Here is an 11758-nt window from a genome sequence, read left to right as displayed (position 1 = left end):
CAGACCGGGGGGGCCCAAGCCGCGGGGGCTCGGGAGACGCCGGCTGCGGGTTGCCCGGACGGATGCCGGGGTCTCCCGGAGCAATCCATGGCCCTGCCTCTCCCCCTGCTGGAGCGCGGCCGGGAACTGCACCCGGGCACCTGCAAAACACCTCCTCTTCCTCCACAGCCCAGGAGTTTTCCCACTTCACAAGGCATCCGCGATTCGGAGCGGGGTTCATCAGGTTTTTGCACAAGTGCAACTTGCCCGTCACCCAGTATCAGACTAGGAAAAAAGTGAAGTTTCCTTTAACATTCATCAACTACTACCAACATTTTAGAGGGGGCAGAAAGCTAAATCATTCTACACAAACCAACCACCCCATCTGACTTTTATAACTTGTTCTTTTTACCCACTTCAAATTTTATCTACTTCAAATTCATCCTGCATTTCACCAAGCATTGTTTATCTGCCCTACACCCCATTACTGGTGCTTCCCTCTACTAAGGGCAAGTTACAGCACCCCGTATCCACACGGAAGCCAGGCCAGAAGGAGGGAAGCCAGTTGCACTGCAGGACCCTCCTGCCTATTCTAGCCAAGTCCAATTTTTTGCCTCTTGGAAGCGGCTTCTGCAAGACCTGAAGGTATTTGCAGCATCTCTGCTTGGGTGGACAGTCCAGCTGTGCACATGTCTACTCTGACCTGGAGCAAGAAGCCACAGAAAGGAAGATGACAGCAGAAGAGCATAAATAAATCTAGTCACACTGGAAGGATAGTAAACACTTCCAAATTATGCTTGGACCGCTGTTGCGCAGGGAGGGCAGCAGCAAAGCAGATTCTGTTTTCACTCTTCACTTACCAGTCCGGAGTTTCAGAGCAGTCAGCTGTAGAACTGGCTGAATTCATTCCTAAACCCTACAAAAAAGCAAGGCATGCAGAACAGCGAGCGCAAAACGCTGCTTCTTCCAACAGAAGTTTTACCCATCCGGGTAACTGTTACTCAAGAGAGAGTTAGTCAATGCTTGAATGACAATTGGTTGTTAAAAAATGGTTATTAACAGACAAACCACACAACAGACCAACAATTCAATAAAATAGTAACTTTTAAAGTTGTGTATCTACTTCGGTGCTTTTAACGGCGTGAAGCTCTTACATACCTTTTTGGCCCCGTTTGTCTCGGAAGGCAGTGTAAAATGTGGCACAACTACACAGCTGGCATTTTTAGGAGAGCAGGTATCTGCATGCCTTTTCCACGTGACAAAGATTCCAATACCGCTGCGATTCTTTTCCTCACTTTACTGAGTTCATTTGACCATGCAGAGACCCACATTTGAACACGTGTTGTATTCAGCCTTTGTTGGCTCAAGAGAGTTATCCCTGGTTTGCAGACTTCCGGTGTAATCCCAGCTTCACTCTTTAAAAAGAAAATATTTCAGTGCTCAAACCAGAGACATGATTTTCTTCTGGTTTTTAAATCGCTCCAATACCATCACATCTATAGGTATATACCTTGACTTTTAATAGTAAAATTTCAGCATCAGCAGTCAGAGCTCCCCCTCCCCCCAACATGCTTTTATTATCAATTTTATCTCCCGACTATAGTAACTCCCCAACTTTTAATAACGGCAGACGTTCGCTACGAATTGTTCTGGCAGAATGATGTAGGTTTAGCATTCATTTTGCCTCTGATGTCTCTTCTTCCAAAGGATCTTTCCCATCAGAGCAGTATTTGGCTTGAAAGCCTATGGAATGCAACTAGCGCCAATTGTTACTTCTCGACTGTATTTTCCAAATAAAAACTGGAATTAGTACAAGCCACTGAATTTAAAGCTAGTTTTCATCCTTGAGGTTCAACATCTGACACTGCTTATGCTTTACAAGAGCTTTTCCTGCATGATATGGACTTCAGAAGACCTTTGAAAGATATCATAATCTCACTTAGAACACTTCCAAATTTTATTTTGCAACTACTGCAATTACAAAGAATATAACAATGTAAACCGGCATTTGAAGTGACAACCCTTTCTAATAAACAGGGTCACAGATTAGTGTGCAACTGTTCTGGCTGTGGGCAATTTTCATAGGATGGAAATTCTTCTGCATGATAATTGGTCACGTTTTACAGCATTGCATTTCCCTAGTTCCGTACGTAGGAACAGAAATACATCTGTTCCTACTTGCAGAAAACTCGTATGTATTCCTGAAATATAGAAATACAACTTCAAATTAATCACTTTAATTTGTTTTATTGAGAGGAAGAAATTGAATAGTCCCTCCATGGTGTTTGTCAAGTTGTACGATAGACTAATAATCCTGATTCTCTCCTCCCTGAATTTATTCTCTAATTAGACTTAGGGTGGTTTTGTTTGGTTGGTTTTTTTGTTAAAACACAGGTGTAGGGGTAGAATCACTGTCTTGTTTACAGCCCTGCAGGAGACTGAGGTAAAAAAAACTCAGAGATGCACACTATTACAAATGCAAACAGCTATCAAATTGTCCAGTTTATTGATGGGAATTCAAAATCGATACAAAACATGCCCTCCTTGCATGTTGTATTTTACCCTTAAAACGTTTGCAACAGGGTCAGGTAGATTCAGAGTTCAGAATATACTTCAGCTTTCAGCATATACCTTTTCCAAAGGTATCATGCAAAAGCCACCGACATACATAACACACAGTCCCCCAATTGCTTGCAGACATTTCGTTTATCAAAAGACTCAGATCTTCTGCTGATCTGATGAAATAAAGGCTTAAAAATGTTTTAAGCCATTAGTAAGTATGGTATGGCAGAGTCGAGAAAGGTCGTCACTTCGATTAGGTCTTGGGCATAAAAAGGCAACAGTCCCAGAAGAGCAGCCCTCCAGAAGACATGGATGTGGCAATGGGCGTAATGCCGACTGGCAATGATCTCGTTAAGTCGAACAGATTTTTAAAGCTATGAATGATGTGAGCAGTATCACAGCAAAATATTTAATGAATAGCACAGAATCAATCAAGTTTGAAAGTTGAGCAGATGTCGTTCCAATCAACAGAGATCTGTAATGTCAAATATACCAAAACGTTTTCTAAAATAAATGCCTAATGCAGAAAAACCGATTTAAAGTTTGCTCCTAGCTAGCAGTACCTTTTATTTAAATTGGACCCTAAACTGATCAGACAATACATAGCCCACACTTTTGGACATTTATAATAAAAAAGCTTTTATTTTCAGTTGAAACAAATGCACCATCCTGCACTTGAAGGCTATCATGAGCCATAAGCATATTCCAAGGTGTATCAATGGCAACAGATTTGTTTCACCTCCACTGAGAAGTTACATAATGCACTCTTAATTGGTAAAGAATAATTAAACTCAGCCTTCTCAAAGCTTCTGTACTGTGTTTATTGGTTATTGTACAGTTCCACAGTCAGACCAAGAGTTTGCAGTGTGTGCAGATATTGTAGTCTTTCAATAGTACTGTTTAATCATAATCTTCCTCCTCTTCCTCCTCAAAACTGTCTTCAAAGCCCTCGCTGTCTTCCTGGTCCTCATCACCTTCTATTGCTGTATCCCACTGTGGATGATTTTCTGGCACTGGTTTTGCTTCATGAACTTCCAGCTGTGATTTAATAAAGGAAAAGAAGGAAAAAAACAGGAAAAAAGGGTTACAGGTAATACACACTAATTTGGGAAAGCAAAGAAAGAAAAAAAAAAAAAAAAATCAACTGACAGTTGAAATTGATAGCTAAAAAAAACCAACCCAACCCAAAACAAGACAACAACTGCTTCCACATACAAGGCATGCCAGGTTTTTTCTCATTAACTGGATGTACCTAGGACTAAGGGCAGGGAAACAGCACGGCATGGGCAAGACCTCAAGCTCTGGTTGGCAAGCCAGAGCCAACCATTCTGCAGAAACTGAGTAAATGTGACAAAACACATATTAAAAATATGCAGGCACTGGAAAGCATCACAGACTTCAGTCCCATTTAATCTGTGGTAAAATGTCGCTACTGGCATCAGGCAGAAACTGCTTGTAAGTCCCTCCTTGCCATTATTTTAAAATCAGGGCAGCTTGAATTCTTAGAGATAACAGGTCTTTGGGGGGTTTGATCGCCATATATTGGAATAGCTTTCGATGTAATACAAATATATAAGACAATTAAACATCACCTTCAATGGTTTAATCTGGTCCAATCCCATATACGAATCCGATCTTAAATAAACCATGTACTGATAGTTTCCAGGCTTGCCTGGTGCTGGGAACTTCAGCTCTATCTGCAAAACAGGATTCATGCTGTCAGCTCTTACTGCTTTCAAGTGGCACATCAGAACACGTACCGGAGTACTCTAATGAGCAATAAATACTACTACAGAATAATACTTTTTAATGTTTCAGTTTCTTATAAGCAACACTTCTTTAAAAAAGTCGACATAGTAAAATATCCACAGAAAAGAGATACAATACCCAAGCACAACAGTTTCCACAGAAGTTGAATTAGACTGAGTAATTCTGCATTAAGTACACAATTTCACCCTGCTTTATGCTCCCTAAGCCTCAAAAACCCAAACAGGTTAAAATATTTAGTCTCCTGAAAGTATTAGCTTAACTCTACTGTTGTTTGGAATTGAACATAAAATCTAGTTTGAAAGAACAAAATATATCGAATCTCCATTTCTTAGAAAAGCAAAGAACACAGCCACAGGTTACAGTCTCAGAAAGGTTCGTGAGAGCTGAGGCTAATTAATTTGTCACAGCCTCTGCTTTACAGAAAAAGAACACTTAGCATTTTTCCACACATTTGAATAACTTTCAGAATTTATCATTGTGTACTGGTTTTCATCAGCTTTTGAGATCAGGGAACAGATATTCTGCAAAGAAACTTGAAAGTCATCTTAAATTATTTTTTCTTTCTGCGTTATCAATTTTCTACTTTCATCAGGAGAGTAAAATTTGTTTTCCATCTTAAGAGGTAAGTATGAAAAAATAAAAATCTAAGTGTATTTGCATACTGTAAGACGCTTCAGTACAGTTTGGTAATAGCCCAAAAGAAAATTCAAGTACTTTACCTCCTCTTTATCTTTTAGTGTACAAACATGGTATGGCATACATATTAGCCCCTGCTCCTTCCGATCTGCAATATATAGCCACCACCATTCTTGTTTTTCCTTTCGTAAAAGAAAACAAACAAAGCAATCAGGATTATTGAAGTCATAAAATGTTGCCCCTACACTTTATAACAGGTAACTATGATTCACTGCTCCTTAGAACAGAATCATAGAACAGTTTGAGTTGGAAGGGACCTTAAAAATCACCTAGTTCCATGGCTGGGACACCTTCCACTAGACCAGACAATACAGGTGGCAAGGAGATGTTTTGTGTTTGGTGTGGTTTGGGGTTTTTTCCCCCAGCTCCTGGATGTATGTGAATAAACAGTATATACTGCACACTGAAGGCAAACAGGTACCACAGGTTGGTCTCCAAAGGCTTCATCCCGTATATTCAGGCTAAGCTACCCTGTGAGATGTGAAACCATTCTGAAGAATCACGTCTACTGGAGATCAGCAAGTGACTTCAGGCAACTAGTCCTTCAACAGAAATCCAGCCTGAATAAAAAGGTCAGTATGTAAAGCAAGGCTTGTCAAAAGACAGATAAAATACTCTTCCCAGTAAACTTCTTCAGGAAAGCAATGCTTTTCCTCATTTGTGTCTTCCCCTCCAAAAAGTGGGAATCTGCTAAAAGTTGGAATTTGGACATGCTAAGGTTTTACTTCAAGGAGGTATGAACCTCAGGCAAGACTGTAAAGGGGACCCAACAACCGCTGCCTTTCAAAACAGCTGCAGGTCTCAAAGCTCTTGCCACTGCAGGCCCTAAAGCAGAGTTCCTAAACTAAATGAAATTAAACAAGGGCAGTCCTTCACAACAGACAGCAACGCTGCACAAAAATAACAGTTTATCCCTCGGCTGGTGCCAGATTAAGACTGTGGTGCAGTTCAGCAGCATGGACACAACCATTCTCAAACAGGAGAGACTACAGCTCTTCAACATCAACTGTTCTTCCTTCCAACACCAGCCCTTTTTGGTTAACCCTCTGGCACACATTTTAGGCACAATCCACTCGGTTTTAACACAAGCTGAAACCTTTGAAAGGTTTGAAAGTCTTTGAAAGTGGTTGTTTTGTTTCTAGTCTAACAGCGTTAGAAGAACCGAATGAGAGCATACAGCAGACTAACGCCACCACTGAGCCCCTTCCAAATTCCACAGGTGGGAAGCAAATGCTGTTAATACGGAGAATTTGAAGAATCTCTCTACTGAAGGAGTCAAAAGTTTAGTACTTTTGGTGCATTGTTTTGTTTGGCTGATTTTTTTTTTAAAAAAAAAACAAAACACCTTAAGGGCCAGTGTTTGGTGATGTGAAATTTAAATGCAGGTTGAAAAATTATGAAAGCTAAATTAACTCGTTTTCTCTTTCGAAGTGACTAATTGTTACGCCACTATTAATTATCACCACCTCACTGAAATACAGAACTAGCAAACTACAGATTCACAAGACACTCACACCAGTGACCAAAACACCCGGGTTACCACTGCTGACTCCCTGACCAGAGGGCTCTAAAATTAACTCAGGATGTTAATGCCCATTTTACAGCGTATAAAAGTAACAGCAACTGCATCGCAGGAAAGCGACAGCATTCCTTCATGCTTTGAGAACAACAGGCACTGAGAACAGGACAGAAACCCGTTCACGTGCTACTTGAGACCAGAATTTGTACAATTATATGAAGGACTTTTTACAACTACTCCAAGTGATTTTCTTGATGAAAAACCATCCCATGTGATTACAAAGCATAAACTATTTTATCTCTAAGTTTCAACAATAAATAGTCAATCTGCTTGACAGATGTAGCAAAGAATAATCTCAGGCGGTTGAAGTGTTTATTTCCTACTCAAAGGGCCTGTAGGAGTAGAAGGATAAACAGTATAAACAAGATAAACAAGAACTGCAGCAGCTCAGGGCATCACAGCAACGTACCACTGTGGGCCTATAAGGACTCTGACCATAGGGGAAAAAAAAAAAAGGATCTGCATTTGTATCCATGTTATTTTTGATGTTACCAAAACGCCGTGCTGACTTACTACACATTGTGTACATTTCTATCACTCTCAATGGCACAGAATATTTTTTTTTTAGAACAAAGATCAAAAGTGTCAACCGGATCTTCACAAAAACTAGTAAAAATAATAGCCAAGGGGCAAAAGAAATACCAGAACAAATTATATCCATTGATCCAATCCTCAAGGGAATTTATAAACGCTTTGGAAGGAAAGCTCCTGACCCAAAATTGCCACATTTTTTTTACAGAAAGGGCAGCTGTGCAGGAGTGCCATTTTCCTCTCTCTTACTGGGTGGAATTCAAAGTTTATGCCTGTGAGAGTCTGGCAAACTAACAGGCAAGCAGGCAAAGCGCCCTTTAACAGATGGGTGCAAGGTTTGGCATGCCAGGGAACCAGTATGCTCATGAAATTGGAACACCAGGGCTGGTTTCTACCTAAAAATGTCAAAACTACAATCTGTGCAGTTTCTGGATCCATGGATGCAGGAATAGAAGATAATTATTTAGGAACCTGTATGGAACCTCTGGCAGAGTAATCAGCTGCCCAAAAACTTAAAGAAACAGTGGGATGGTTACCTCCTGCGAACAAGGATATTGGGCTCAGCTACACTCAATACTTCCAGAATTTACAGAGATTGACACAACTACAGCATTTTGTCCTTAACTCTGCACATGCAACGAGTGGTACAGGGTATAGACATAAAGAGCCTTGGGGACTGAAAAGAGGGAGCAAATATACACTGTGTCTTCCGTTTTTCCCATATTTTCCGGTACTTCCCCATCTCAGTTGTCTCCTTTAAACCACAAGAGGAAGCATAAGCCTTGCAACCCATCTCCCTGTTATTGGAGACAGCATGACGAGAGAGAAGATATTCTAGATTAGTTCCATAGTCAAGACAGCACAGGAGCAAAGGAAACCCTCTGAACTTCCTGGAAAGAAAACGTGGTCAAATGCTCCTTCCTCCTGGTCACCTCCCCAATACTTCCAGAATTTACAGAGATTGACACAACTACAGCATTTTGTCCTTAACTCTGCACATGCAACGAGTGGTACAGGGTATAGACATAAAGAGCCTTGGGGACTGAAAAGAGGGAGCAAATATACACTGTGTCTTCCGTTTTTCCCATATTTTCCGGTACTTCCCCATCTCAGTTGTCTCCTTTAAACCACAAGAGGAAGCATAAGCCTTGCAACCCATCTCCCTGTTATTGGAGACAGCATGACGAGAGAGAAGATATTCTAGATTAGTTCCATAGTCAAGACAGCACAGGAGCAAAGGAAACCCTCTGAACTTCCTGGAAAGAAAACGTGGTCAAATGCTCCTTCCTCCTGGTCACCTCCCAGAGCACTTACTCTTTTGCTCAGAACACAAACACCGTGCTTTGAAAGAAATCCCACCTTTTCCAAGGTTTCCTTGTTGTAACAGGTTCTCGGACAGCTACTGAGGGGTTAGCTGTTTGTGTAAGCAACAACCGATACACCAGAACATACTTTCAACACCACCAGCTGCTAGATGACACCTCAGCCTATTTACTAAGTCGCCACGCCCAAATACTTCCCTTGCTCTGATACCCACACCTGATCTTGTGGTTTTGAGCTCTATAGGAAAGATTGTTCCACAATTGGCTTCTGCCACTTCCAGACCATGCTGTGGTAGAAAGGGACAGCTTTGCCAACCCTCTCCACCTTCCACAGCTGCACGCAGTGTTGCCACCACACTGCTGTGTTGTGACAAAGCCAAGCAGCAAGCCAAAACGATCTGCTGACTCAGATGACCCCCAAACTCTCCTGTCATCACTGTTTACACAGGAGGAGTCGGGACCTCCCCTGCTCCCAGGCACCTGCAGTTAGGTAAAGAGCAAGTAATACTCTAGACTCCACTCTGTATTAGAGCCACTGCTGTGCTTTCACATTTCATGGCAAAAAAATAAAGACGACATGAAAAGTACTATAGATCCCTATATATATATATGAAAGGTTTCATTCTGGATCTATCTTTATGTAGCAGATCAGCAGGACAAAAAAACCTTTAGCATTATTGCCATCAAAAAGGAACCTTACATTCTATACAAGTTTGCAAGTCTCTGGGAAATGGATAGAAAGAATACATCACAAGTTTTTAGGAAAGTACCTGAAAAAGTTTAAGAGGACTTTATAAGTTAAGACTTTTTAAAAATGAAGATTTTTTTCCAAGTATTAGACTTTTTAACAGCCTAGTATATTCACTAAAAATGTAAAAAGAACAATTAATTTTAATTGTAATAATTCTCATGGTTCACAACTGTAACATTTTTCAGTACACTGACCTCAGGAAAAAAAAGACTGTAAACAGGATGTGTTATCTTTGACTTTGTTTCAAGAAGGGCTCGTTCCTTTCTCTGTATACTTTGCTGTAATTCTTGCCACTCCTGTCAAAGACAAGTTTAAAGAGTTACAGTGCACTAGTCATCTTTTACATTAAAAACCAGGAATTTTAGCCCATAGAAATAAAAAGTGACGTAGCGCCAAGTTCTTGTGCTACATTACATATTATAAAGGAGAAAGGCATGTAGAGCTTAAGTTATACACAATGATTAAAAGCAAAAAAATCAAGGAACAATAAAACTAAGGAGATCATTTAGGTACACATTAAAAAAGACCCAAACCACAGATTTGTGGAGCTTGCACACATTCTTCAACACTCCCTTCTACAGTACTGCCCGTAAACACCCACTACCTGAGCTGAGAGAGTCCCAATTACAAGCTTGATGGTTCTTTTCCCATCAGAAGCTTATTCTCTCCCTGCGTGGGACTTCCAGCTGTCACTCAACTCTTCCACTGCAAGTCCTGTGGTGCAGAAATCATCTACCAGCACAATGCCTCGCTCCCAATGACAACTAGAGTTTTGAACGACTACTAACAGGTACCAACAGTGTCCAAGTTTGTTCCACTACTGCATGCGTATAGTACACATCATGCAGTATGCCACAGCCACTGCGCATACCGAACAAAGTTCAAAGGAGAGACTTACCTCATGAAACCTGCAGCAGCCAGCGTTCAAGTTAAGCTGAAAGCAGCATTACAACCTTTCCCTGAAGTTGAGCTATATTTGTCATGTCGTTTTTAAGTCTGCTGCCTATGCTGTGAAGACCCTTCACTGCTCTCTCTGAAACAGACTTGCATGACAAAACTCTTATGCCGAAATGAGGTCTGAAAACCTCTGGAGAACTGATATTACTCCTTCATTCTAGTGTTGCCTAGCCTGAGGGGATGCTAGAGGATTAAAATGCATTTTCTCTCAACCCCACAGGCAACATTACCCTTCAAGAAAAAGTAAGGCTTACAGCTTCATCATCTTTGTTTTGCTTCTCATCTTGTTCTCTGTCAGAGTCTCTGTCACTTCCATCATCTTTTTCACTTTGAGAGTCCCTGTTTGTTTCTTCTTCTTCAGATTCACTTCCTTTATCAGAGACCTCATCATCATCTTCCTTCGCAACTACTTCCTAATGGGAAAGAAAAAAAACAAAACCAAAAACCTCTACCTTAGTTTGTCTGCATTATTGCAGTAAGCAGCACTCACAGCACCTGTCTCTTTATTTTGTATTTTGATGTACACTCTTCTTGTGTCACCGAGTGTGACTACAGTTCAGAGTGATTCTTTTCACCTCGTGCTAAGAAAAGCAGGGAAGCAATTACCCTTCTCCATATGGTACTCGCAACATGAATAACAGAAAAGGGTATCTGATTCTGGGGTCACGTTTCAAAAACTCATAAGAAAATTAGAGAGAATGTAATAAAGTACCTACAATACAGCCCAATGAAGTGCAGAAAATGCAGCGGGAGCATAAAGGTATTAAAGCTACTTAATTTACCAGAAGAAAGTCTTGTTTCAGTTTTTTCCCTTTAAAGGAAAAGCAGAACAATTCACCTCCCAGAAGGCAGCATAACAGGAATAAGAAACCACTATGAAGCCAGATGTCTAAAGCAGTTGGGCACAACTTCCAGCAGGCCACTGGAAACATTACTGTCATGGTTCCCTGATTCTTTTACCAGTAATTTTTATATGTAAAAAAAAAGCTATTTTAGGAGATGTAATTTACAAAAGCACAGAATGAAATGTAACAGACAGATACAAAACACCCATCAGATTAAGAGTGATAAACTAAAACTACTGAAGTATCAATAAATCTATGAGCTACCCCATTAGCTTGTTTTTGCTTCTGCTGTTTTTGCGGCTGCAATGAAGGTGGCACAGGTTTCTTTTTCAATGACTTCTTTTTCTTTGATTTTGAAGCTTTCTTGGTTCCTTTATTCTTTTGCTGCCATCCTTTGCTCTTTGCTTTGTTGACATCTCCTTGCTGTAGGAAAGCAGTATTTAAAATATTTATTACATTCATAAAATTTCGGGCATTCACTGTACTTTGAGCATTAAGCTGCGAACCAAAGTTAGAAAGCACAGCTCAAGAGACACTTCAGGAGGGACTTCCAAAAGAAAAAGAAAAAAAGAAAATGCTCGAAGCACGCGATTAGCAACTCAAGATCTGAAAGTTCCCTGTAGTTAGCAAGAACATTTGTTCCTCACTTACCCCATCTTCTGTTGGTTGCTCTTCCACTGCACATATAGACTGTTCCTTTTCAAACACTTCCTGGTTAGAGAAAGATGGGAAAAACATTAATGCCTCTCTGTACCAAGAGAGCAAA

At 40.6% G+C, this 11758-nt stretch overlaps 1 protein-coding gene across 1 annotated transcript in view; it reads right to left on the bottom strand.

Annotated features, from left to right (window-relative positions):
• Nucleotides 1-2464: 2464 nt before the first annotated feature.
• The window catches only part of SEC63 (SEC63 homolog (S. cerevisiae)), a gene marked incomplete at its 5' end in the record, with an annotated part of 39586 nt that continues 30292 nt past the window's right edge, over nucleotides 2465-11758 (bottom strand). The window contains 7 exons of the mRNA XM_010137527.1: nucleotides 2465-3579; nucleotides 4134-4238; nucleotides 5031-5129; nucleotides 9385-9486; nucleotides 10402-10560; nucleotides 11257-11415; nucleotides 11644-11703. Of these exons, the coding sequence (XP_010135829.1) occupies nucleotides 3442-3579; nucleotides 4134-4238; nucleotides 5031-5129; nucleotides 9385-9486; nucleotides 10402-10560; nucleotides 11257-11415; nucleotides 11644-11703 (822 nt within the window). The remainder of the gene's footprint in view (nucleotides 3580-4133; nucleotides 4239-5030; nucleotides 5130-9384; nucleotides 9487-10401; nucleotides 10561-11256; nucleotides 11416-11643; nucleotides 11704-11758) is intronic.

Source organism: Buceros rhinoceros, unplaced genomic scaffold (genome assembly GCF_000710305.1).
Source record: "Buceros rhinoceros silvestris isolate BGI_N320 unplaced genomic scaffold, ASM71030v1 scaffold16390, whole genome shotgun sequence".
Lineage (NCBI taxonomy): Eukaryota > Metazoa > Chordata > Aves > Bucerotiformes > Bucerotidae > Buceros > Buceros rhinoceros.
Note: the sequence above shows the minus strand (reverse complement) of the source record. Positions and strands in the feature narration are given on the sequence as shown.